General features: G+C 51.5%; 9 protein-coding genes across 9 annotated transcripts; 6 read left to right on the top strand and 3 right to left on the bottom strand.

Annotated features, from left to right (window-relative positions):
* Nucleotides 1–1,014: 1,014 nt before the first annotated feature.
* ALTATR162_LOCUS8504 (uncharacterized protein) lies at nucleotides 1,015–4,138 on the bottom strand (the record flags this gene model as incomplete). The annotated part of the gene is made up of 4 exons (XM_043316134.1): nucleotides 1,015–1,647; nucleotides 1,698–3,457; nucleotides 3,507–3,796; nucleotides 3,855–4,138. 4 exons carry the CDS (start codon nucleotides 4,136–4,138, stop codon nucleotides 1,015–1,017), a joined length of 2,967 nt encoding a protein of 988 aa, XP_043172069.1.
* Nucleotides 4,139–4,918: 780 nt separating this feature from the next.
* ALTATR162_LOCUS8503 (uncharacterized protein) lies at nucleotides 4,919–6,540 on the top strand (the record flags this gene model as incomplete). Its single annotated transcript, XM_043316133.1, has 2 exons — nucleotides 4,919–6,182; nucleotides 6,239–6,540. 2 exons carry the CDS (start codon nucleotides 4,919–4,921, stop codon nucleotides 6,538–6,540), a joined length of 1,566 nt encoding a protein of 521 aa, XP_043172068.1.
* A 2,362-nt stretch (nucleotides 6,541–8,902) lies between these two features.
* Nucleotides 8,903–10,222, top strand: ALTATR162_LOCUS8502 (uncharacterized protein; the record flags this gene model as incomplete). The annotated part of the gene is made up of 1 exon (XM_043316132.1): nucleotides 8,903–10,222. The coding sequence occupies one exon, from the start codon at nucleotides 8,903–8,905 to the stop codon at nucleotides 10,220–10,222; it is 1,320 nt and encodes a 439-aa protein (XP_043172067.1).
* Nucleotides 10,223–10,758: 536 nt separating this feature from the next.
* On the top strand, nucleotides 10,759–12,140 carry ALTATR162_LOCUS8501 (uncharacterized protein; the record flags this gene model as incomplete). Its single annotated transcript, XM_043316131.1, has 3 exons — nucleotides 10,759–10,822; nucleotides 10,871–11,408; nucleotides 11,468–12,140. The coding sequence occupies 3 exons, from the start codon at nucleotides 10,759–10,761 to the stop codon at nucleotides 12,138–12,140; spliced, it is 1,275 nt and encodes a 424-aa protein (XP_043172066.1).
* A 1,627-nt stretch (nucleotides 12,141–13,767) lies between these two features.
* On the top strand, nucleotides 13,768–14,860 carry ALTATR162_LOCUS8500 (uncharacterized protein; the record flags this gene model as incomplete). Its single annotated transcript, XM_043316130.1, has 3 exons — nucleotides 13,768–13,849; nucleotides 13,895–14,066; nucleotides 14,152–14,860. 3 exons carry the CDS (start codon nucleotides 13,768–13,770, stop codon nucleotides 14,858–14,860), a joined length of 963 nt encoding a protein of 320 aa, XP_043172065.1.
* A 56-nt stretch (nucleotides 14,861–14,916) lies between these two features.
* Nucleotides 14,917–16,161, bottom strand: ALTATR162_LOCUS8499 (uncharacterized protein; the record flags this gene model as incomplete). Its single annotated transcript, XM_043316129.1, has 1 exon — nucleotides 14,917–16,161. The coding sequence occupies one exon, from the start codon at nucleotides 16,159–16,161 to the stop codon at nucleotides 14,917–14,919; it is 1,245 nt and encodes a 414-aa protein (XP_043172064.1).
* Nucleotides 16,162–16,854: 693 nt separating this feature from the next.
* ALTATR162_LOCUS8498 (uncharacterized protein) lies at nucleotides 16,855–18,799 on the top strand (the record flags this gene model as incomplete). The annotated part of the gene is made up of 5 exons (XM_043316128.1): nucleotides 16,855–17,022; nucleotides 17,081–17,459; nucleotides 17,518–18,083; nucleotides 18,137–18,497; nucleotides 18,549–18,799. The coding sequence occupies 5 exons, from the start codon at nucleotides 16,855–16,857 to the stop codon at nucleotides 18,797–18,799; spliced, it is 1,725 nt and encodes a 574-aa protein (XP_043172063.1).
* Nucleotides 18,800–19,368: 569 nt separating this feature from the next.
* ALTATR162_LOCUS8497 (uncharacterized protein) lies at nucleotides 19,369–20,646 on the top strand (the record flags this gene model as incomplete). Its single annotated transcript, XM_043316127.1, has 1 exon — nucleotides 19,369–20,646. The coding sequence occupies one exon, from the start codon at nucleotides 19,369–19,371 to the stop codon at nucleotides 20,644–20,646; it is 1,278 nt and encodes a 425-aa protein (XP_043172062.1).
* A 2,212-nt stretch (nucleotides 20,647–22,858) lies between these two features.
* On the bottom strand, nucleotides 22,859–23,962 carry ALTATR162_LOCUS8496 (uncharacterized protein; the record flags this gene model as incomplete). The annotated part of the gene is made up of 1 exon (XM_043316126.1): nucleotides 22,859–23,962. The coding sequence occupies one exon, from the start codon at nucleotides 23,960–23,962 to the stop codon at nucleotides 22,859–22,861; it is 1,104 nt and encodes a 367-aa protein (XP_043172061.1).
* Nucleotides 23,963–24,158: the final 196 nt, after the last annotated feature.

Genomic DNA, 24,158 nt, shown 5'->3' with positions numbered 1-24,158 from the left:
AAATAGTAGTCAAAAGTTGTTGATCTTACAACAAATGGGGTGTTGGTTACTTGGGTCAGGCGGAGATCATGGACAAATCTAAAGACTTGTAGTAACTCTGCCCGAGCTACTGTGTGACTTATGCCCGACTTCGCCACCGGACGCGAGGAGTGGGTTTCGCGATGCTGCGGAGCCTTCATGGGCCGAAAAAAAAAGAAGCTCCTAGCATGTGCGAGCGGGTACAGAGAAGTGATCAGCTACCGTTTAGATCTAGAGTATCCCCAGTTGTGACCCTGGCTGCAAACGTGTTCTAGACATTGTGAACCTGGTGGTCCATGCGGTCAAGAAGTGCGGTACAAAGGACCGAGACCAATGATATGTCTTGGAATTGCGCTTAGTGTACTGGAGCAGACTCGGATGCTAGTTTATAAGGTTGTCCAGGAAAGTCAGATCTCTGCATTGTGTACCGCGGCATCCGATCGCGGGAGAGCAAGCTGGTTCGCGGTCCATCCGGTAGACCGGTTGAGAAGACTGGGCCCGAGGCTGGAAGCCCTTGAATCTGGGACGGCAAGGCTTAGTCTGCAACTTACAGTCACTAGCCTATTATGTCTTCGTTGCCGACTCGCAGGAATTGCTGCAAAATGGTAAGATGCCGCATGACCTCGCACCAGCATTGCAAACCACACTATCACAACCACATTGACATTTGATACCTTCTTCGTCCTCATCCTGATCGTTCAGTCTCTATTAATGTAGTCCTGTGTAGCAATCCCTATAGCAACATGAGAATGTCTTGGAACAAGTTGAGGTTTGGAGATGCATGCAAGACAACAAGTCAGGTTTTCACAAATCACATTATATGTAGTCATACAGGATCCAAGACAAATGCAGTCCACTCTCCATCTGCCGTTACGTGTGTTTGCCATGCCAGACCTAGCGCCACCAGCTCCGTACGTTGCTAAGTATATCCGTCCCTATGGTACAAAAGAGAGAAAAGAGACCATGGTAATGCCACGGGAAGAAGAAAGGGCAGGTTTACTCCTCCTTTTGCGTTGCCGACTGGGCCTCGCTGGCTGGCTGAGCCTCCTCGTGATGCTGCTCAACGCTCTTCTCCTTCCGCTGGTCTTCAGCGACCTCGACAGTTGGTGGGGCCTCGCTAGCTTCAGGAGCGTCGGCTTGTCCCTGCGTCTCGGGATTGCGGCCTTCGGCGTCAGGGTGGGGTGGTGCAACGCCGTTCTCTTCCGCATCGCCATGTGAGTCTACAAGACCTTCGTAGATTTCGTGACCTTCACCATCAACAATGCGGGTTCGGGTCTCGTAGCGCGTCTTGAAGCTGACCTTACCGGCAAGTGCTGATACCTCATCATCGTCTAGAATACGGCCGTTCTCATCGCGGTACTCGATGCGCTCTTCTTTCGACACAACAGGTAGATCCTTGGGGGGCTCTTGAGGTGGCTGGGAGACTACCGCTTGCTCAGACATTACATCCTCCTGCTTCGGTTCCTTTGCTTGCTGGATCGGTTGCTGGTTTGGCTGTTCCTTAGGTTGCTCTTGCTGGACCTGGGGAACGACCTCGGGCGCGGCTGGGCCTGGAGGCGCAGGTGGTGCTGAAGAAGGTACAGCGATAGATGCTACTGGCTCAGAGTGCATAGTGTTGTATGCTTCATACTGTAATGTGTTAGCTGATGTTGGCCGTTCACGATATGGAAAGCACTTACAGAGGTGAGGAAGTTGTTGCAGTCCCAGTCCCACGAGTCGAAGAGCTTGACACTGTTGCACGCATCCTTGGTCCATGCGTTGCCGTACGCCAATGGGGAGTAGACCGTGAAGACCGTGATGGCGACAGCTAGAAAACCGACAGCTGCTGCTTGGCCGATCGCAGGGTACTGCCTCAGACCAAAGACGCTGAAGCGGTAGCTCACGAAGTCGAAGATCTGGCAAAGAGCCAGGATAGCGAAGTATAGAGCGGGTAGGTAGTGGTGCAAGAACAGCTGACGCGCCATCAGGTAGAATGGGAAATAATGGAAAGCCCATCCGAGAATGCTCATGCCAACCTCGTAGTCGAAACGCTTGAAGGTGACATTGCTGTAGTCACGGTAGCCGCGCTGCCAGCGAAGAATGGCGATACCCTTGATAGCGATGTAGAGAGCAATGAGCGCGCTGGAGCTCCACCAGATCACGGGGTTACCCAAAAGGTAGATCTGACGGTTGTGCTTGCCCCAGAAGTTAATACCGCGGCGTAAAATAGGCCAAGATGGAGGGCGGGAATCCCAGGCGTGCGATTCAGTAAGGCCGGCGTTTGTCTTCCACATGACTTTCTGCAGCTCCCAGAACTTGCCGAAGAATCCGGGATTACGGTAGTTGACCTTCTCGACCTCTCCATCCACCATCAAAGGGTGAACATTTCCCTCGATATACCAGATGCTGTTGGGCAAGGTACCTTGCCTGGCGCAGGTAACCTCTTGCTGCTCGAAACCCCAGTCAGGAAGCTTGACCTTGTGCGAGAACAGTGCGCAGCCGGTCATGACGTGAACAAGCCTGAACTTAGTCTGGATAGTGCGGACGCGCTTCTTAGCCACCGCTCCATCGGAGTGGCCCTTAACAATCTCGATGCGGAAAAGGTCGTTCGCATCACCCTCAAAGCCTTCATAACCATATGCAGAAACTTCATTCTGCCAGTCAGCCTCGGTGACAGGTGCGCGGACATCGTGGGAATGAAGGCGTCGGTCAGTAGTGATATGGTAGAGACGGACGACACCACCATCCTCAATGTAAGTGGGGCCTACGTTATCCCAGGCCTTCGGGCTTGTGAGGTTCGGTCCAGAATAGTCCTCGGGCATGATCGGAAGAGTTTGGTTCTCCAAAATCCAGATGTTGTTCTCGTCCTTGTGAGGGTAGAGGGTAATCTGCTGTTGCTTGCTACCGGTCGGGTACATGTGGCTGTGAGAATGGAGGTAACCACCCTGAGTGTTCCAATGGCGTAGAGAGACGCGACTTCCGTACGCGACGTCAGCGGGAACAGCTTGCATGCCCTTGGAGTTCAACGTGGCCTGGAACTCGGAAGACATAAAGCCGTCACCCTCGCCGGGATTGACCAGGCAAATGAAGTGGATTCCGAACATGGCCATATAGAACGAGACGGGAATGACAATCAGGCAGAACATGCGGGCGAAGAAGTGCTTGAACCACAAGCGTGGCGTGACGTTCTTGGTGTCCCCAAGAAGGACCCAGAGCTGCACGAGCGTCAAGCTGCCGACCCAGGCAATGGTAAACAGGCCAACCCACTTGACACTAACTGTTGCGCCGAGTCCAACGCCAGTAGTAGCCAACCAGAACCACCAGGATGGCTGGAAGGCTTTCGAAGGTCCTTGTTCGTGCTGGTTCATGAAGCTTGTCCAGGCGAGTGCGGTAACGGCTGTGAAGATGATGAGGGGTGAGTCGAGGAGGATAAGGCGGGATTGAGTTACAAGCGCATTGTCTGGTCAATGGTTAGTATACATGGTAACATATAGGAGAATGCATCTTACCAAAGATGACAAGGCCAGCGCCCAAAGCTGCAGTAGTAGTACGGCAGCCCGCAGCCTTCAGAGTAAGGAACATGGTCGGAATTGTCAAAATACCAAGGACGGCGGGCAACATGCGCATGGTAACGTATGGAACCTTGGGCTCCAGGTAGTCCTTGCCTATGTCCTTGAAGTCGAAGTTCCCGTCGAATCCACCTAACCATCCTGCCAGTGTGATAAGGAGCTTCGCAAGCGGAGGGTGGACATCCATGAAAAACCTGCCCTTGATGTATTTCGACGCAAACCCACCGAAGCTGAGAGATCTGTTAGCCAACACATTCTCCACGTTCTTGCCAAAACGAGCCAACTTACTGGACTTCATCGAAGACAACACTCGTCGGCTGTTGAATACGGAAGAGCCGTACAACAGCAGCAACGGCAGTCAATATGGCCAGCAATGACCAGTCGGAGCCGGGGAGGTTGAAGATGTCATGATCCTGCACTCCCTCAGAGGTGTAGCCTTGTACTTTCTGCTGCTGCATCTTTTGCTGCTTCCGGCCATTTGGTGCTGGAGACCGCGACTTGGAACGCGACTTAGATCTACGCGATTGAGGCTTCTCGCCCAGGTAGGCATTGGGTGCCGATAGGCTCGCCATGACGGCGGGATGTGACGATGTGACGCGGCTCGATCAGCTGGTGGGCGGCGCTGTACCAAAAGTTGGGGACGCTGTGGAGTTCCAACTAAGGTCCAGGTTGAAGGCACTCACGGCCAACGTTGTAACAAAAAGAATTAAAGAGAGTTCGAAGAGAGTCCCATCAAGGTGAGGGGAGAGAAGAGATGGAAGTCTCAATGGTAGGCGCAATAGTTCAAGCTAGGGGGGAGAGGGTCCCGCGAGGAGTAGTGGTTGCGTACCAATTAACCCTTGTTGCAAGCTGTTCCTTACGGCGGACCTTACCGAACTGGGAGGGCTCAAAATAGGTCAAGGCCCGTATAGATCACTCACTCCACGAAATGTTTTTGTACATTTGCAACAATCAAGGAAATTCTCTCAGCCATAGTGATCTGACAACTTGACAGCCGTTTGCAAGCCGAGGCGCCTTGGATATTGCGCCGAGTGCTTCACCTTGTTCAACTGTGGCTCAACTGTGGCTGAGAGTCGGCCCGGAACATCTCTCGGAGCCTTACTCTACTGTACTATGGGAACTTTGCGACAACTCGAAGCCTAGTCGCCGCTACCCCCAACGTACACATCCTCCCCACGCGATCTACGCGCAAGCCAGCGAAAGTAGATAATCACGATCGAGATCTGTTCCCTGGCGCTTGAAATTCTTCCCTTGCCCTCGCTCCGGCCATTGCTCCACCCATCTTTCGCGACTCATAAACGGCACAACCGATACATTCCTCGAAGCCGGAACAGGCATCAGCAGAACGCGCCATGGCCAATCCCAACGGTGACGGCGCTGCGGCAGGACCTCCAGAGCTCGATGTCAAGCCGCCTGCGAACTTGGTTATCCCCCCGCCCAACGTGCGCGAAACGATTGCGAAAACAGCCGACTTCGTTGCCCGACGAGGCGAGGTGCATTTCAATGGACTGAAGCAGCGCGTTACGTCCGACCCATCGGCTGCGAACAACCGTAACTTTGTCTTCGTCATGGAAGAGGATCCCTACAATGCCTACTTTTTGTGGTATCTTCAGCAACTGAAGGAAGGTCACGGGCGAGCGGCTGGAAGTGCTAAGCAAGTGGTTGACAACAAGCCCAAGGGGCCCCCAGAACCACCCAAGTTCCGCTTTTCCGCACGCATGCCAAACATCAGCGCAAAGGACTTGGAGGTGCTAAAGCTCACAGCTCTATACACTGCGCGCGTAGGTGAAAACTGGCTGAAGGATTTGCGTAATCGTGAGTCTGGCAACTTCCAGTTTGACTTTCTCCGACCCAACCACAGCTTCTTCCAGTTCTTCCGATCGCTCGTTGAACAGTACAAGATCTTGCTTGAAGAAGAAGCCACAGTCGAGGCACGTATCGAGGAGTTGCAGCACAACATCAAGAACCGATTTCATGTGCTGGATCGCGCCAAGGGACGCGCGGAGTACGTTAAATACGTGACGGATCAGAAAGCGAAAGAGGAGAAGAAGGTTGAGGCTGAGAAGCAAGAGTATGCGACAGTCGACTGGCACGACTTTACAGTCATCGCGACTGTGCTCTTTGATGAGGCAGACGATGCAGCGGATCTGCCTCCCCCCGCACAGCTGAACGATCTACAGTCGCAGTCGCTCGAGCAGAAGGCCGCGGTCTCACTCTCAACAAGGCGTCTCGAAGAAGCCATGCCCGACGAGATGACTTACTACAACGTCACACAGCAGCAGGTACCGCCGCCTCCGATGCCGCCAAACTACGCCCCCGCGGCACCACCTGTGCAACCACCGTACGGCGTACCGTCCTATGCACCTCCCCCAATGCCCGACTACCGAACGCCGGCACAAATATCGCGTGAAGAAGAGCAAGCTCGGCAGGCAAGAGAGCGTCAAGCGGAGAGCGAGCAGCGCGCACGCGCTCAGGCTGCTGCCAGAGGCGCGCCTGGTCGCATTGTCACAGACTACGTTCCCCGCGCTGCCGCAAAGAAGGCAAACGTTCCGATGGCCGTGTGCCCTAACTGCAAGCAGCAAATCCCCTCAAACGAGATGGACGAGCACATTCGAAGTAAGATTTGTCCCTTTTTTATCTTGCAAAAGGCTTTTGCTAACATCGCATGCTAGTCGAACTGCTTGATCCACGCTGGAAAGAACAGCGCGACAAGGCTGAAGCCCGGTACTCTACTACGATCAACACCGCCGACGTCGCAAACAATCTTAAACGTTTCGCCAGTCAGCGCGAGGACATATACGATGGTGCTACTGGGTTGCCTATATCTGCAGAGGAAGAGGCTCGGAGAAAGAAGGCTGCGCTGTCGTACGACGGTCAGCCTGATCCTGCCAAGGACGCTGCCCGTCTCTCGCAGATGCAGAGCATGAATGTCCAGGAGCAGCTCCGTAGGATCCAAGAAAAGCATCGCCAATAGAGCGTGAGCACGAGTGAGTTGATTTTTTCTTCCATATGATGCGGTTGTTCAGGACATCGATCGCTCTACTTGCATTGGGTGGCGTTTTTGGCGATGTCACTTGTGTATACCACCGATCAGAAGCTATAAGAGCTTCATTGTTTCGATAGTTTTGGGTAAATAGCTCGATTGTAGGATAATAGCTGCAAAGGCTCAATGAAAAGTGTGTGTCCACGGTTCTGCTCAATCTACAATACGTTTCCGTCATGTTCGACGTGGGGTAAGCTGCAGCAGTCGTATGCCAGCTCGCTGATCGGACTTTTGAAGCTTTCTCCGACATGTGCCCCAGACCTATGACCTAACCAGCGACTTTTATTCCCAAGTCGCACCATTGACATACACACGTCCGCACACTGCTCACAATCATGTCATTAACACAAGCAACGAAAGGCGACATGGCTTATCAAGTCCGCTCACTCGTACGTACCCCTACTACGATATTCTAGTATATCCGCGGCAGCGCGCACTTATGAGACATCGCCGCCTGAGATTCGCGGCCCGCTATCTGCACTGTATCTCTATGAGCACCGTAAAGATATACTGTGCGCGCGCATGTTGCTTCCATTATCAGAGAATGTCAACTGACCACCATATACAGTACCGCTCCCTCCTGCGCCAGAGTAGCCAATTCGCCGCCTACAACTTCCGCGAATACGCTAAACGGAGAACGCGCGATGCGTTTCGGGACAGCAAGAATGTGACTGAGGAGCGAACAATACAAGAGCTGGTTCAGAAGGGCCTGAGTGAATTGCAGATGCTGAAGGTGAGATACATTTTCGCCAATTCGGCACTGGAAGTGAAGGGTCCGCAGCGCGTGGCGGAAGAAGTGGCGGAACAGAACATATCGGAATCTACAGACTCATCATGTGATATGTGTCATAAGATACGAAAATGGCAGACCGAGTGCAGGAGGACAATATAGTGTGTAATGGGATGGATGCTAACTCGGTTCACAGAGGCAAACAGTGATAAGCCAATTCTATCAGATCGACCGATTAGTCGTCGAAGGAGGGAAAGAGGGCAAGCAAAAGGGCGACAAGAATGACATCGTCAGAGTGAAGGACCAAGGTTGGGATTAAGTGCTTCGCTCAAGAGTGTGGATATGGATGATGAGACGAAATGATCTTGTAACAATATGGCGCGTACATTGCATAGGGCAGCGGGGTATGCGCGGTAGCGGAACAGCAATGTCCATCTTGACGGCGATGACAAGTCGAGAATGAGTGTATTGTACTATATTGGGCCTGCCATTCCACTCTGTGAAATGGAATGTTCAAACTGAACACGAAGCCTACATCATACTGTGCATCCGTACTCCCTGTGCTCATACGAAACGCCCGAACAGTTTTCTCTTAACAACATGATTCTGGATTGTTACAAGGGCACTCCTTTCCTCTTTTATCATATATGTGTTCTTTGAATTGCAGAAGTTGTAAGTGGCTCGTTGCCATGCCTTATTGCAGAACCAGGCATCGACTAAACCACAACATCAAAACAGTAGAACAATATGAGATAAGTGATGCAATTTAAACCAATAGCGAAGTTCGACCGAGAGATATTCCTCGACATCGAGAGACCACCCAGAAGACTGCTTGTTGCGCCTCTAGTTTCAAGGCAGCGATCGCAAACGCACTCAAAAGGGTATAGCGGCGCACGGTTGTGCCTGCCATCTGCAAAGCGACGCGCTTCCCCTTCACGCATCGCGACTTCCCGTTGCATTGCGCCGACTTCCATACCCACTTTCACCGCCTGATCCAGTCCTCATCGAGGAAATTACACGTCGACATGGCTCCGGTACGTCATCTCATGTCTCTGTTCGAGTGTGCATCCTTGAGCTGCGTCTGATACATCGATTTCCTGCCATTTGTACGCGCGCGACGCAACACCACTCTTGCCATCACGTGCATCGCCTTTTCAATATCTCATCTTCTATCATCAACGCAGCACTATTTCTCAGAGGACTAGTAGCGAAGGGCCAACCTCGTGGTCTGGAGCTCTGTCTGCTCTAACGAGTGGTGATGAGTTATTCTGTACCTACATACCTCATACGCAAAACAACAACCGCGCCAAATTGTTCTAGCTAGGCAACGTAGCAGACGTGCGCGTATATCTTCCAGACTTCAAGCTAACGTCATGTGACTAGTTCCGGAACAGGGACAGATCCAACAGATCAGGGCGTGGTCAAATAGAACATAATGTGCTAGAGGGACTTCCAATCAGTCAGTACCGGGAAGCCGAGATCACTATTGAACCAAATTCTACCGACAACAAACCTTTGGATAAGGATGCTTGGCCCGAACTACCCATGCCTCGAGACTCTCACATGTTGCCTGAGCATTCTCAGCAGTTACTGCGGGCAGCACGATCCGGGAAGTTGTATAAGCCATCAGCACCTCCAGAAGACGACAACGAGATGAAGGATGAAGAAGAAGAGACTAAAGAAATTCGTACCGGATTCACCATCAAGAAGTACGTCAAAGTTGCACGACACCTAGAAGTTTCGGAACCAGAGTATCTCGCAAAGAGAAGGAAGGGTTTACCATCACCTTACGTCAACGGTCAGGTCGCTCAACCTGCATTGCGCGAAACGAAAGTAAAGAAGCTTGATGCAGACGGCAACGTGGCCGTTTACAAGGTGCTTGTCCCAGAAGGTCAGGCAGTGGAAGGCGAGGTCCAGCCTACAGATGCCGCAATCGAAGTTGCACCAGCTACTGCGGCACCAGGAACGATTGTTGAAGGAGTTGGTGTGGTGAACGCGGAGGGCGTAGTTGTAGCTAACGACATTTTACAACAAACGCCACCTAGGCGAAGGCCTCCACCTCCTAAGAAGAAGGTGAAGCGTGGAGGTCCAGGCAGAGGCAAGAAGAAGGTCGTTTTCGCCGAAGGCGGAACAGAGCAAGGAACACCAGCATCAATCGCTGGAGGTGACATGCTGGGTTTGCCGATCGTCAAGCAAGAGGACGGATCTGTAGCACCATCAGATGGAGGAGATACACCAATGGCAGACGCTGGCGGCGAAGAAGAAGAGGGCTCTGGCGAGGAGGGCTCAGAAGATGAAGATCAAGACATGGAGCATGCCTCCAACCCAGCGACTCCTCAGAGATCATCTGTAGCCCCCACCAGCGCTTTAGCGAACGAAATCTCCAACTTCACAGACGCTACTCCAGCAGAAGCCGCCGCACCAGCAACTCAGCCACCACCGACTTCCATTGACCCCTCGCAAGATACCGCAATCATCGAAAGTATCGCACCTGAAGCCCCTCCTTCAGACACGGCTGTTCAAATGCCAAAGCGTGACCAATCAAGCTCACCTGATCTGCCGCTTTCTGCTGTCTCCCATAGTCGCCAAAACTCTATGAACCGGACTTCGATCTCTGCTACTACCACGGAAGCCTTCATTCCCGAGGATGCTCCGAGCGAAGCCCCGGCCCCAACAGTAGAAGCGGACGCGGCACCAGCGCTGGTAGTTGCATCTGAGCCTCAGCCCGATCCCGAACCTGTACCCGAAGCGGAGCCTAAGCCTGAGCCTGAACCTGTGCAACAAACATCCGCCGCTCCTCCCGCGCCACGTTCAGAATCAGATCCCATGGGAAGTCTTGAGAGACAGCTTGAGAAAGACAACGAGGACATGGGCGGGTCATAGAATGACCAAGCCCAATCCTCTCTTACTCCTAGAGTATGTTTCACTTGCTGTATATTGCAAGGTAGGAGTACAGGAATGAGTCTACCGAATATGGTTGTTACCTCTTGTTGTCACATGCGAGGAGTTGGATGTACACGTTTCTCAGGGGGAAGAAAGGCTTTGGTCTGGCGTTACGCACATCATTGTATTAATATAAAGGAACTTATCACTTTATCAGTCTGCCGTCAATACACGCGCTTCCAGTTTCTTAATTGCTGGAGTCTTCCTTATCGGCTTGTTTCCGTAGTATCTTGCAGCCGGAGGTATCGGTGTCACGATTAGATACGCTACCCCACAATCCAACGCACGCTCATACGTCATTCTCGACTTTCCCCGTCGGGAACCACTTTTCCACCACATCACTAACGCGACAAGGGAAGGTCGTTTACCGAGCTATCTACCGCATATCTGGGTGTATATATTGGGGATCAACTCCATAACACTGACAATCGAGTCGCAAATTCCTGCAGAATCGCGAGACCATCAAAGTAGACACTATGCCCTCGATAAGTGAGATTGTAAAGGCACATCAGCCTGACCTAGCCTCTTACGAGAAGCTTTGTAAGTATTCTTTCCATTTCGTGAAATCTACCACTAATGATAGCTAAGACAAATGGTTTCACACGCACCCCGAGCTCTCCTTCCAAGAAGTCAAAACCGCCGAGGCCATTGTTAAACATCTCGAGACCTTCAAAGCTTTCACAATTCACTCTGGCATTGGCGGTCACGGCATCGCTGCCAGCTTCTCTAATGGCCCGGGAAAGACTCTTCTCTTACGTGCTGACATTGATGCGCTACCCGTTGAAGAGAAGACTGGACTGAACTATGCGAGTACGGCACGCATGAAGGATGTAGATGGTGTTGAGAAACCCCTTATGCATGCTTGTGGCCACGATATGCATATCACAGCGTTGCTTGCAGCGGCGGAAACCTTGGTCAAGTGTAAAGACCTATGGAGTGGAGAGTTGATTCTGGTGTTCCAACCCGCGGAAGAAAGGGCAGGTGGCGCGCAGAACATGGTGGATGATGGTCTTTATCAAAAGGTCAAGGAACCAGATGTCGTTGTGGGAGCACATGTTATGCCGGAAAGAGCCGGTGTTATAGGCACAAAGCATGGTTTAATCGCCAGCTCAGCAGACAGATTCCAGTACGTATTCTCTTCTCCATCAAGATTTTAACACTATGCTCAAAAGCTAATCATCACAGACTACGTATCGAAGGCCGACAAGCCCACGCATCCACTCCCCACCGCGGCATCGACCCCATCCTCCAAGCCGCCTCCACAATAATGCGTCTCCAATCCATCGTGTCCCGAGAGGTCGACCCTCTGGATTTTGCCGTCGTGACCGTCTCCGCATTCCACGCCGGCGACGCCGAAAACATCATCCCCTCAGAAGCCAACCTAAAGATCGATGTCCGCGCCGCTCAACCCCAGACTCGCGAACGCGTTCTCGCTAGCGTAAAGCGTATCGTTGCCGCCGAGGCCGAAGCATCAAACAATCCGAATCAACCTACTTTGACACCAACAACACAGTTCCCCTTACTATTTAATGACGCTGACATTACCAACGCGCTCGAAGGATCCTTCTCAGCGCACTTCCAACCCGGTAAACACTCGTACCAGTCTGACATTGCACGCCTACAGGGCTCAGAGGACTTTGGTATTCTGGCCACTGCGATTGGCAAGCCGAGCTGCTTTTTCTTGTATGGAGGTACGGATCCGGCGGTTTGGGATAAGGCGGAGAAGGAGGGGAGACTTAGTGAGGATGTTCCAGGGAATCATAGTCCGTTCTTTGCGCCAGTTGTGCAGCCTACGTTGACGGTGGGGATGGAGGGGTATGTTGTTTCTGCGTTGACATTCTTGAAGAAGGGTGAGTAGGTCCAAGTGTTGAGGTATACAAGAGGCGTTTGAGTGAGAGAGGCTAGGATGTAGCGACGCTCTGTGCGAAAGTACGTGGTGTAGAAAGATATCGAGCCCACTAACAGCTCTCGCAAATGTCTCAGACATTTTGAAATCATACGTCTGGAACGGTTTAGCTATGCGATATTCATTGGTCGTGCTAAAGACAGCATCGAGACATCTTAGACCCGAAGCTTCCTCAAACCGCCTACATTGTACCCAAGACTTTCCATAACTATCGCCCATCCCTGTCGAGACTCGCATGTGCGAGCGTCCTTTCGTAAGATTCCCTTCCAGATGACAACCTCCATTCTAGATCATCTGGCCCCTGCTTATGATGAGTGCGTCCAGCAAAAGGAGATCATCGTCTAGTCGGTCAAGGATCCCATCAATCCTAAAAATCAGACCACCCAGCCAGAACTGAGGTTCTTTCAATCTCTTTCTGCATGCGTCGACTTTGACGTTGCAAACTCGCTAGTCGGTCAGCGGTGCGTCGGGCTTGGAAGTAAAGAACAAGAAGACCGATACACAAGATGAGAATTGATGCGAGGAAGCAAATGAACATGACGGCTATGATTGAAGTGGAGAGAAATTGTTCTTCAACGAAGGTTAGGTCGCGCGGCATTGGTAGTCGTTATGTAGTGAGAAACTATTCTGAATTGGTTCTTGGTGCGAGAGTTGATCAATGTCGAGAAGTGTCGGAGTAGACGATGTCTGTGGAAGATACACATGTATCCGCATGTACACCCATAGGGTCATATATATTCGGTTTTCCGTTTGCTGCAAGCTGAGCACGCGGAAGTGCTGTCCACATCTGATACGCGTGGTTGTCACGAAGTAGCTTTCCGTGACCTAATAATCTGCTGCTCAAAGCGCGTTTCGGACGCTGTATTTGCCAGGCGTGGTTGTCTCGCTGTTTGGCAAAGTCGGCAATCATCGCAAACTCTTCAACATGACGATATTACAGAAAGAGGTGGGAGTATGCTATGGTTTCACTCAATCTCTAGATGTGCCCACTTCTTGCGCCACACGCTTGTGACTTAGCGCACACACAGTCCTTTCCACCTCCTTTCACGGACTGATGTCTTCAGATCTCTCCTTCTCCTAACAACAAATGCACGCGCCGTACACTAGCGACAAAGCCCCATGATGATTTTATTCCAATACACTCGTCTTGTCCACACCCAAAATCAATGTGCAAGTCGTGCCGCGCTCGAGCCGCCGCCCCACAGCTCCCGGGGTCCCATTTTCGGCTTACCCAATAGCACCGTAGAACGCGCTCTTGACTGTGACAAGCTCAACCATAAGCAAGCCTCTCGATATAGACGTGTACCAATGGTTTCAGCGCCTTGGATATATACAAAACGTGACGGAAAGAGCGGGTTGTAGCGTGGCTGCTTGGTACTCCGCATTGGGAAGTCCAAACTTGCATTTTGTGTGATGAAGCACACGATGGCTTCCGCGGTGAACCACGAACCGTGAAAGTGAGTCGGTGGTTTTCTTCTTATATGTAGATAGATATCCGCTTGATTGTCTAGCTGTCGCTCAGTTGACTGTGTAACCCTCTTCCCAAGTCATTCTTTTCAATCAGTCACTCGTTTGCAACATGCTTCCTTTTTCGTCACTCGTTATCACTGCACTGCTAGGCGCCATAACTAGCAATGCTGCGCCACTTATTCAGGAGCGAGGTATGTTGGTGTTGCGGAATGCCTTTTGCCATGTAGACTGACCAGCGACAGGAATCGCTGCAGACCTTCTGAGCAGCTTCAAATTGATGGAGCAGTATGCTTCTGCGGCATATTGCTCAAACAACTATGACTCTACTGGTGATCAGATTGAATGCTCGACGGGAAATTGCCCGCTTGTGCAAGACGCAGACTCCACTACTGTCATTGAGTACAGTCGGTAAGTTCATAACCTGATCTTGCGCACATCAGTCTAAGATGAGACTTACATGACCACAAGCGACATATATGCTAACAACAAGTAGACAGGAGACCTCGACTGATGTTACCGGCTTTGTCGCTGTCGACCATACCAACAAACTTATAGTCGTCGCCTTCCGCGGCAGTCAAACCATCGATGCCTGGCGCACAAATCTCGACTTTGGCACCACCAAAACGGATATCTGTCCTGGTTGCACTGCTCATAGTGGTTTCTGGCAGTCTTGGACGGATGCGCGCGACAATGTATTACCCGCTGTGAAGCAAACGTCTGCTGCATTTCCCAGCTACAAGATCGCTGTAACAGGGCACTCGCTAGGCGGCGCTGTCGCTACACTAGCAGCCGCAAGCATGCGCAACGCCGGCTACTCCGTGGCATTATACAACTTCGGATCACCGAGGATAGGAGGTACCAAAACCAGCTCTTATATCACGAATCAAGCTGGTGGTAACTATCGGGTCACACATTGGAACGACCCTGTTCCTAAGCTGCCCCTGTTGACGATGGGATATGTTCACATCAGTCCTGAGTATTATATCAACAAGCCGAACAAGCAAGAGGTGTCGGCTAGCGATATTAAAATTTACGATGGCGCTGCAAACTTGAGAGGAAACATGGCGTGGCTTATTGTGGATATTGAAGCTCATCGTTGGTATTTTGGAAGTGTATACACCTGCGGTGCTAAGAAGTCGAAGCGTGGGACTCTGGAGATGAGGGGTGTTGAGGGAAACATGGAAGTTGTCACCACATTCTGAACAGCGTAAACCACTACAGATGTTCTCTTCAGTGTTTAACCAAGTGTATACTATGCTCAGTGCTCGATTCCTGTCCACCCTCTCCTTCCTACGAAGCCCTCGATTCCCTCATCGCTTTCCACCTCCCGTGCGAACCTTCCTGTGACGACGCTCCGCTCGTGATCCCGACCGCGGATGAGGAACGGCTTGAACCCTCCAGTCCATCTTCCTCTTTCGCTACCGGAAGTTTCCAGTTGAAACCCGCTATTTTGCCGATCGAGTTGAAGAAACCAGCGCCGCTGATGTATCGATCCGATATCATTCGAAGAGCCGGGGTATGCGTTGGTGGCGCGTGTCTGCTCATCTTCTTCTGTTTCGGTCTCTAGTTCTTGATTTCCTGCGCTCTCCTGTACAGACATGCCCGCAGGATTGTCCTCATCATCCGAGGTAGTAGGAGTTCTTGCTATAGAACTAGCTTGAGAACGCTTCGGACTCTTTTGTTTAGCCGTCGACCGTTTGGCCATGTCACTTGATGAGAGACGCAATACAACTGTGTAATTCTGTGGTAGTCGCGTGCCGTAAAGGCGTAGGTGAATATACCGAGCTTGAAAAGCTGCTATCAGCTTCAAATTCTCGTCATTCTCTCCGCCCGCACTTTTGCGCTCTCGCACTGTTGCTTCGTTATCTGGGCCTTCATCCGCTTCGTCATCATCCGTAGTCTGCGGGCTTAGGGTCTCATCCTTTCTCTTTGTTCTAGGCAGAATACTATACGTTCCAGTATCCCATATTATCAAGCTTCCAGTCTTTCTGCTTGCGCTCTCAATTAGATGGTTCCAGTAGTTATGTACCCTAGTCTCAATCGCGAGTCTACTTATACTCTTAGAGTTGGCATCACCAGGCAATCCCTTTGGAAGGGCGAAGGATATAGAACTCGTTTCCGAGAATTGAAGACGCAAGTCATAATGCACACCCGCGACGGGGTGGTTATGTTGATGAACGACGAAGTGGTGGCCATGCGGGTGGAGATTAGAATGATAGAGTGTAGCGAAGATATCAACGGAGAGTCTTGGGACATCGGATGATGTACACCTAGAGGCTTTGGCCAGCTGGCTTCTGAAGTAGGCGAGGTGATCAACGATCTTGACCTTGCCGGCTTCTACCGCTACCAACATAGGTAGGTTCTTTGGGACAGCTGGCTTGGTGTCTACAAGTGCGGCTTCTGGGGAGCCTGGAGGTGCACGCACAGTACCCGTCGCAGACTGTCTTCGCTTCGAAAGCGGCGGCGGCGATATGTCTCGTACGAGGCTTGCTGGGAGGTCCATTCCCACTATGGCTGATGTGTTGCCTGGGTAAGACTGAGAATAAGTAGAAACTCAATAGTTCATGTCTTTTTGCTCGTCAAGCTTGTTGCTGGGACTCGTGATTGGTGTTTGTCTAGCTAGCGTGTGATTTGCGTGTGATTTGCGCAGCGCGTTCACCAAACGTCGCCTCGAAGCAATGATGTCATCTATTCGCAACTTCCAGTGCTGAACACCACGGGCATTCCATAGATACTGTCAACGATCGTACGAGCAGTTGAAGGAGGCAGACGTCGGGATGCCAAAAGCGAAAGTTCCGGATCGTGACGAGCAGCGTACACGCGTCTGCAAGGTGTGGGGTCCCCGCAGGATCCGACACTGACCATTGGCTGTCGGCAGACTTCCTCGATGCCTGCTCGGCAAACCTGCCTAAACATCGACCACATCGCAACGACGTCCCGCGAACATAGACATGAAAAGGTTAGACGGCACCCATACTCCGCACATAATGAGGGTGAACGGAGAATGCAGGGCCTACCGATGGAGATCTGGTAGCTCTGGGCTGTGTGTAGGTGGATCAGCGGGCGGGTTGGCGTGAGAGTGAGTGTAGTATAAATATCCCTGTCTCGTGCTCTGGTACTTTCCCATCGTACTGTATCACAAGTATCTCCTAATCGCACTTTGGAGTATCTTCTAGTCATTTGAAGCAGCTTTACCATGTCTTTCGACACAGAAGTTCTCATCATAGGCGCAGGCATGAGCGGCCTGGGCCTCGCAGTTCAAATCGTTCGAAAGTACGGTCTTCGCAACTTTGAGCTCATCGAGAAAAGCGAAGACGTCGGTGGTACTTGGTTGGCAAACACGTACCCAGGGTGTGGATGTGATGTAAGTGATTCTCAGTCTTAATCGTTGTCAGTACGAAGACCTGTGCTAAGCTGAATAGGTTGCCTCGCACTTCTACTCCTATAGTTTTGCATTAAACCCGAATTGGTCTCGGAAATACTCTATGCGCCCGGAGATCCAGGCCTACTTTCGCTCAGTAGCTGAACAGTACAAAGTCGTCGACCACGTCCGCTTCCATTCGATTGTGGAGAAAGCAGCTTGGAATGATCTCGATAACGTCTGGGAGGCAACTATTTTGAACTTACAAACTAAAGAGCGAACGATACGGCGAGCGAAGATACTGGTATCTGGTGTCGGCTCGCTGTCAGTGCCCAAGGCATGTGATCTGCCCGGAGTAGAGACGTATAAGGGCAAGATGTTCCACTCTGCTCAATGGGACCACAGCTTCGACTGGAAGGACAAAGATGTCGTTGTACTCGGTGGGTCACAAGACTACATGTCGGTCAGTCGTTCAACAGCACGCTTACAGGATCTTAGGCAATGGCTGCTCCGCAACTCAATTTGTTCCTATCATGGCTAACGAGCCTAACCCGGTACACAAACTTGTACAATTCGGTCGACAAGCGCAATACCTTGCAGAGCGTCAAAACCCATACTATTCGAACACTTTCAAAGCTGTGATGCGCTACATACCACTGGCAATGCGCCTCTACCGTGCAAAGTTTTACTACGACATGGAGCGCGACTGGAGTGGCTTTGATATCGAGACCGGGCGCAATATCCGCCAAAATCTAGCGAAAGAGAACGAAGCATATGTAAAGAGCATGGCGCCGCCAAAGTATTGGGGCGCGCTTATTCCAAAGACCGAGATTGGGTGCAAGCGGAAAGTATTGGACACGGACTACTTGAAGACGCTTTGGAGGGACAACATTGAGCTCGTTGCCGATGATCCAGTGGAGAGAATTACTGACAGCGGTGTGGTCACAAAGAGTGGTCGTGAAGTAAGGGCAGATGCAATTGTACTTGCAACCGGCTTCGCAACGCAACAGATGTTGTGCCCGATGGAGATTGTAGGACGCGACGGACTGAGCCTCAACAAATACGTACGTTCAGCTCTCTAAACTACCAGGGAGCCATATACTGATGAAGGTCATAGTGGGAAAAGACCTCACATGGCGTCGCGCAAGCTTACTTTGGGACTGTGGTCCCCGACTTCCCGAACTTTTTCATCCTCATGGGGCCAAACACCGTCACCGGTCATTTGAGCGTCATCTACACCGTAGAGTGCCAGATCAACTTTACTCTCCGATGCCTTGAGTCTATATTCAAGTCACTCCCATCATATCGATCGCGATCGTATATTCCCCAGGTACTTGCACCACCACCAGCGACCGTAGAGGTCAAGTACGAAGCCGCAATTGCAGACTCGCACTGGACACAACAGGCAGCCAAAAAGCTAGTGTGGGCTTCTGGCTGCGCCAACTGGGCCGTCGATCCCAAGACAGGCCTAAATAACAGTAAGTGACGATAGGACACCTTAATACGGACCCGTGCGCTAACCCACTCAGTGATGTACCCTGATTGGCAGTTCCTCTATTGGTTCAGGAGCATATTCTGGAAGAAAAGTGATTTTATATATCGGAATGAGATGACGCAGGAGGAGTTCCGACCAGGCACTGGCAATACACTTTTCTGGCTAGCCACTGCGGGGATACTTGCGGGAGGCGCATTCTTAGGGCGAGACTGGATTCAGGATGAACTGCCCAGGAGACTAAAGAGTCTTGATGCGAGGACGTTGGTTCAGAATTTGACTACCTGATCGACGACAAGATCACCATCTTCGTCACCGACACCTTCAGGCAACAATATCTTCCGAACATGGTAGCTAAGATATTCATGAGATGGAAAGTATAGTATTGATTCTCCCCTTCAGGTCGAAGTGTGTAGTTTTTCTCTTATTACGGAGTGTTCGTCCGCCTGCGATGGCGTTGCCTGGTTGAGCGGTCATCCCTCCAGCAACGAGTGACCACTGCACCCAGATTTCCGCGTTCGCAGCTCCAAAGTCTGTTCCCAGTCGCACAATCAAGTCCGTTCTATTGTACGGGCTTTTCTGCAGGAACAATACCAGCAACAGAAGGGAAACCGGATTCGGCATCCGAGTGTCCTTTTCACCTTCACTTAACCAAGTCGTGTCCCAACCTCTTCGATTCCAAATTTTCAAGCCCACAAACCTTTTGTCAATATTGACCACACTCTTAGAGAGGTACCAACGATAAATTGCTTAGCTCTTTACACAATCTCCGGATCTCTACTCATCTCAAGCAAGTCTTGCCTTGATCGTCTCATATCTTCCAACCTCACAATCCACAACACAAGAAGTCTCCCAAGATGTCTGCTAAGAGTCTCCTTCCAACTTTTGCGGTGGCAGTCAGCCAGATGGCCGTTCAAGCTGCAAACACAGTCTATCCGACGGACTACATCGTCGAGCATATCCTCAAGCTCAGCAACTACATCATCGATCTCGTTGGCAGCAGTAATCTCTTTGGCAAGCCCGAACTCGACCTCTACAGTCCCAGCCTAAATACCTTATTCGCCCGCCTGCAAAAGAAGCAGGTCGGGCCCAGTCTGCTGCCCCCTGGCTTTCTCACTGTTGAGGGCATTCACGAGCGAATCTACCTACGTTCCGACCAAGAGGTTGCTGACCGCCCTCTCGCCGACTACGAGGACCTATACTATGCGCTGGTCGCGCGCATGCAGGAGATGCATCAGCTGTTGAACCTTCGCATCGACAGTGGCTTCAACGATACGACTCAATTCGTTTACGAAGGCGGTCCAAGCATCGCTGAGTTCTACAATAGTCTGTCTGAGTACTGGAACATCCTCAACAACCCGTCATGTGGTAAAGCGCTTGACGATGCAATACGTGAGGCGAGGGTCCAGGCGCTCCACTACGAGCTGGTCTGGCAAGTCGAGAACGACAACATGTCAGCAGAAGATGCGCATAAGCAATTGGCGGAGTTATACAGCACCAACGTGTACAGCGGTATCCTCGGACTTCACTTCGTTCAGGACTGGGCGCCGACTATGATCGGTGCTTACTTGGAGCAGAAGTACCGCCACATGCTCAATCTGGAAAAGGAAGAGGCGACTGTCAAGGCGAGACAAGAGCGTCGCCAAGCCAAGTCGAGAAGCATGCGCGAGGCTCTTGCCGGTACGCCAGCTGTACAAAAGATTCCTGATCGCCGTCGCCCCTACGCCGTACGCAAGGCGGCAGACAACGCCAACACCAGAACCCACATCGAGGCCGACCACCAGTACCTATCCAAGGAACAGGCATCAGTGCAGCACTCTCCAAAATACCGAGCCGAGCTCCACCCGGGTCGCCACCACGAAGAGCACACCGCCACTATCTACGAACAAAACATAGCGGAGGCGGAAGACATGCTCATGCTTCTCGAGTGGCAGATGAAGACGCAGCGCGTATCAGAGTACAGTGACTACCTCCGTGCTCACGCTAGCCAGGACTCACAGCATGCGGTTCAGAGTAGCCAGAGTTCAGTCACGGACAGCTTTGTCGGACCTTTCTCCTCTACCTTGCCTCGTGGTGGCAATGGAGGTGTATTCCATCACCCAGATATGGATTACAGTCAGTATATGGAGTTTTAAGGGTGAACAACAACCTCGATTTGGTAAGAAGAACGGAATGGGTTCTAGAATGGGTTGACGATGCCGGCGACGTATGAGCAGATCATTGAATGACTGAGTAGGCGGATGGGCAAGTTTAGGACCGTATACCCCGTACTTTCTTTAGCTAGCTATTTACATAGATGATGGGGAATTGGAATAATTGATCTTCGATGTTCACGTCGTAGCAATTCCGTGCTTGATCAAGTATCGAGATATAAACAATTCAAAAAGGCCTCACTGACTCCATTTCTTACTGCATATACTCCGGATCGACCTCTATGATCATATTCTCGCTAGAACCGCCCGGTCTTGGTCCTACAAATTTGGGTACATGCCATTCATCCCGATCGCACCGATCGAGCTCCCCAGGGTCTTGTTCCTGGCAGTTGTAAAGGTTTAGAGACTGTCTTGGTATCAGCACGCAGCCTGTCGCCTACTCAACAATGATAAGACGGTACCGTACCTGTAAGCCATGCAACCTCCCCACCGCCGCCCTTGCCTCCTCCCCCAATATCCCCCCACACTCCGCTACATCCAAAACCCTCAACTTCTCCCTCCCTTGCCATTCTGCCAAAATCGTCCACAGTGCTCTATCCAGATACCGACACCGATCCAGCCCCAACTCCCGACACCCACGACTCTCCTTCAACAACACTGCCAACTGTTCAACCTGCAAATCGCAATTCTCCAATCTCAATGCCACAAGCCTTCGACTCCAAACAGGCGTCTCTTTAGTAAGCAACTTCCAAGCCTTGCCCTGCTCCTCCCGCTCAACAGCAATACAAGATCGCTGTTCACGTCCCATGGCACTTCTCTCTATCCTCAGTGAAAAGCGACGTAGAGAACGTAACCTTGCAATCGCACTCGCCATGGGCAAAGTCAAGGCCCAGACACTTATCTCAAGATGCTGAAGCATTGCTCCATGGCGCTTGAGTATGCTGGTTATAAGTGCACTTTGAAAATTGAGCAAGGTCCAGTATTCGACGATTTGAGCTGTGGGAATGTGCAGCCAGATGGCGTAGGAACCTTTTGTAGTAGAGCTGGTGGGTTGATCGAGGTCTAGCAAGTTGAAGAAGGGGGTTGAGAGGGGCGATGCCGAAGGATAGAGTGTGGAGATTGGCATTGGCGAGGGAACGAGCGTAGTGGGACGTTTCTGAGAAGCGGAGGAGAGAGGATGTGGGTAGAGGGGTGAGGATTTGGTTAAGGATTTCTGCAGGAAGATCGAGGAGGTGTGTTGACATGGTTGAGATATTTGTTTAGGATGGGGAAAGAAGGTAGTGCCGTCTACTCTTATGTTTATAAGTCGAGGCTGAGTGGAGTCTACATGTAGGCAGACGTCTTGGTCCCATCGCATTTGCGAAATCCATCCAAAATATATACTCACTTACCCACATCACATACGCTGCATCTTGCATCTTGCATTTTCCTCCCATCCTCCCATCCTCCCGTCACCACGGCGCTTATTCATCTTCCCCAAATGGCCATTTTCCCTTAAATTAAAGCAGATATTCGTTTCGAAGCTGCGTTGTTGTGGCGTCAGGCGTGAACCATTGAATTAGCGAATGCGCCACATTGACGCTATGTAAGGCGACCCCCAAACTGCCTAAAATGGCGTTAGTAGAGTAAGGGTTGCCCTTCGTCAAGGGCCTCGAGTTACTATATACAGGGTTTGTCGCAATTTGAAGGGGTGTGGCTGCATAGGATGGAGATGGGTTGTGGTGTCCCGCATTGAGGTGGTTGTCACATACAGGTGTGATGAGGCGGAGCTCCGAGTGGCACAGTTGTGTCACTGCAGCAGGATTACATGGCTTTGCTGTATTGATTGCATGGTAGCCTGAAGGTCGGAGTCGTCGCTGCACCATGTTGGTCAGTTGCTCGCCGATGTTCACGGGTGAATGTTCGGGGTGTAGGATTCGGGGATCGGGGTTGCTGCATGTATGCATGCACGGGCTGCGGCGTCATATGAATTTCGCGTATGTCCGATATAGAGACGTTGAGTTGGCTCTCAACAGCTGATGATAAGGACTGATGATGTGTGAGTCTTTTCCATTGTAAGGCTCGCAGCATGCTCCGCGAAGCTGAGACGTTTCTATTCACCCCTTCTCTCGTGTCGCATCTGCAAGAAGCAGCTGTAGCGTCCGCGAAGGATGTAGACCCAAGGTATGCTCAACTCGCTACAGTATGCAAGACCTTAGCCCTCTCCGCCAGCACCACGCTCAAACACCTTCACGCTACCATCGCTCTTGACCTGATATAAGAACTCCTTTCCTCTCCCACTATCATCAGCATCCTGGTTCTCTTCGATACCAAAGCCCACATCGAACCATTGTCTTCTCTGCTCAGTGACGCGTATCACACCGCTCACGTCTCTTGCAACACCAGTGTCTAATATCCTCACGCCGAGTATCCTCCTGCTCATATGCGCGCACTTGACAAGCAGGTTATGGTGCGCCACTTCGAGTGGCTGCGGAGGCGTGGAGAGGCTGAGGAGTGGGTTGTCGGCTTGTATATGCGTGAGGATGTGCGATACGCTCGGTAGTGTGTGAAGCTGTAGCATGAGGGAGGTAAAGTCAGAGGGCGTAATAGCTGGGTTCAGCGCAAGGAGAAGATCCGGATTGTCGAAGATGAGGAGTGTCTTTCGTTGAGCGGCAGAGGTAGAGAACGAGGATATGGCGGTGGAGATGGTCGTCTTGATGTCTGCGATATCGAGGCTCTTGAGTGTATGGTGACCTGGCGCGCTCTTGTTTGCACTCGCAGGCCCGTTCGGGGCGTTCGTAGCTGATGAAGACGCTGTCGCTGTCGCCGCCGCTGCCGGAGCCGTTGGAGGTGGCCCTCTTGCAGGTACTACCCGTCCGGGCGGCCCTCGTGCAGGCAGAATCTGTGGCCCTCTCTGCGCTGGTGTCGCGTTTGCTACCGCAGCTCGTGGTGTCGTCTGTATTTTCGTCTGTGAGTCTCTACTGGGCGTATTGCCATCGGTCGCATTTCCACCAGCACCCAGTCCGTCAATGAAGGCGAACTGTCCCTCCCTCCTCAGCTTCTCCAGATCTAGAGCTGCTCCTTTCCTAGCTTCCTGCCTCCAGAAGTCGTATTCTCTCATCCATGACACCAAGACGACGTTGTACCCCTCATCCCCGCCATCTTCTGGTGTGGTAGTGCTCAACGCATTGCATAGGAACCGAATGAGCAGCCAATTCGCGCTGGCGCCGAGTGTACTCGTGAACAAGAGGACCGAGTCGTCGCGTGGTAGTTGAACATAAGGTTGTAGCTGCGGTGGTATGCGCGTCGAGGGTGGCATAGTGACGTGGGCACCGAGAGGAAATTACGAGTTGCGCACAGTGTGCTGCTTATCGATACCAGGCGTCGTCGTCATCGTCATAGCGGTTGTTTTCCTCGAGAAACCACTCCCACTGTCAATAAGCCTGTTGTTTATGTTTTCTATTTTCTATGTTTTTTTCCGTAGTTTCGTGGATTCATCTACTTTAGTTACACTT

This window comes from Alternaria atra (genome assembly GCF_907166805.1).
Source record: "Alternaria atra isolate CS162 genome assembly, contig: 29, whole genome shotgun sequence".
NCBI lineage: Eukaryota > Fungi > Ascomycota > Dothideomycetes > Pleosporales > Pleosporaceae > Alternaria > Alternaria atra.
The sequence above is the reverse complement of the archived record's forward strand: the minus strand, read 5'-3'. Positions and strand labels throughout refer to the sequence as shown.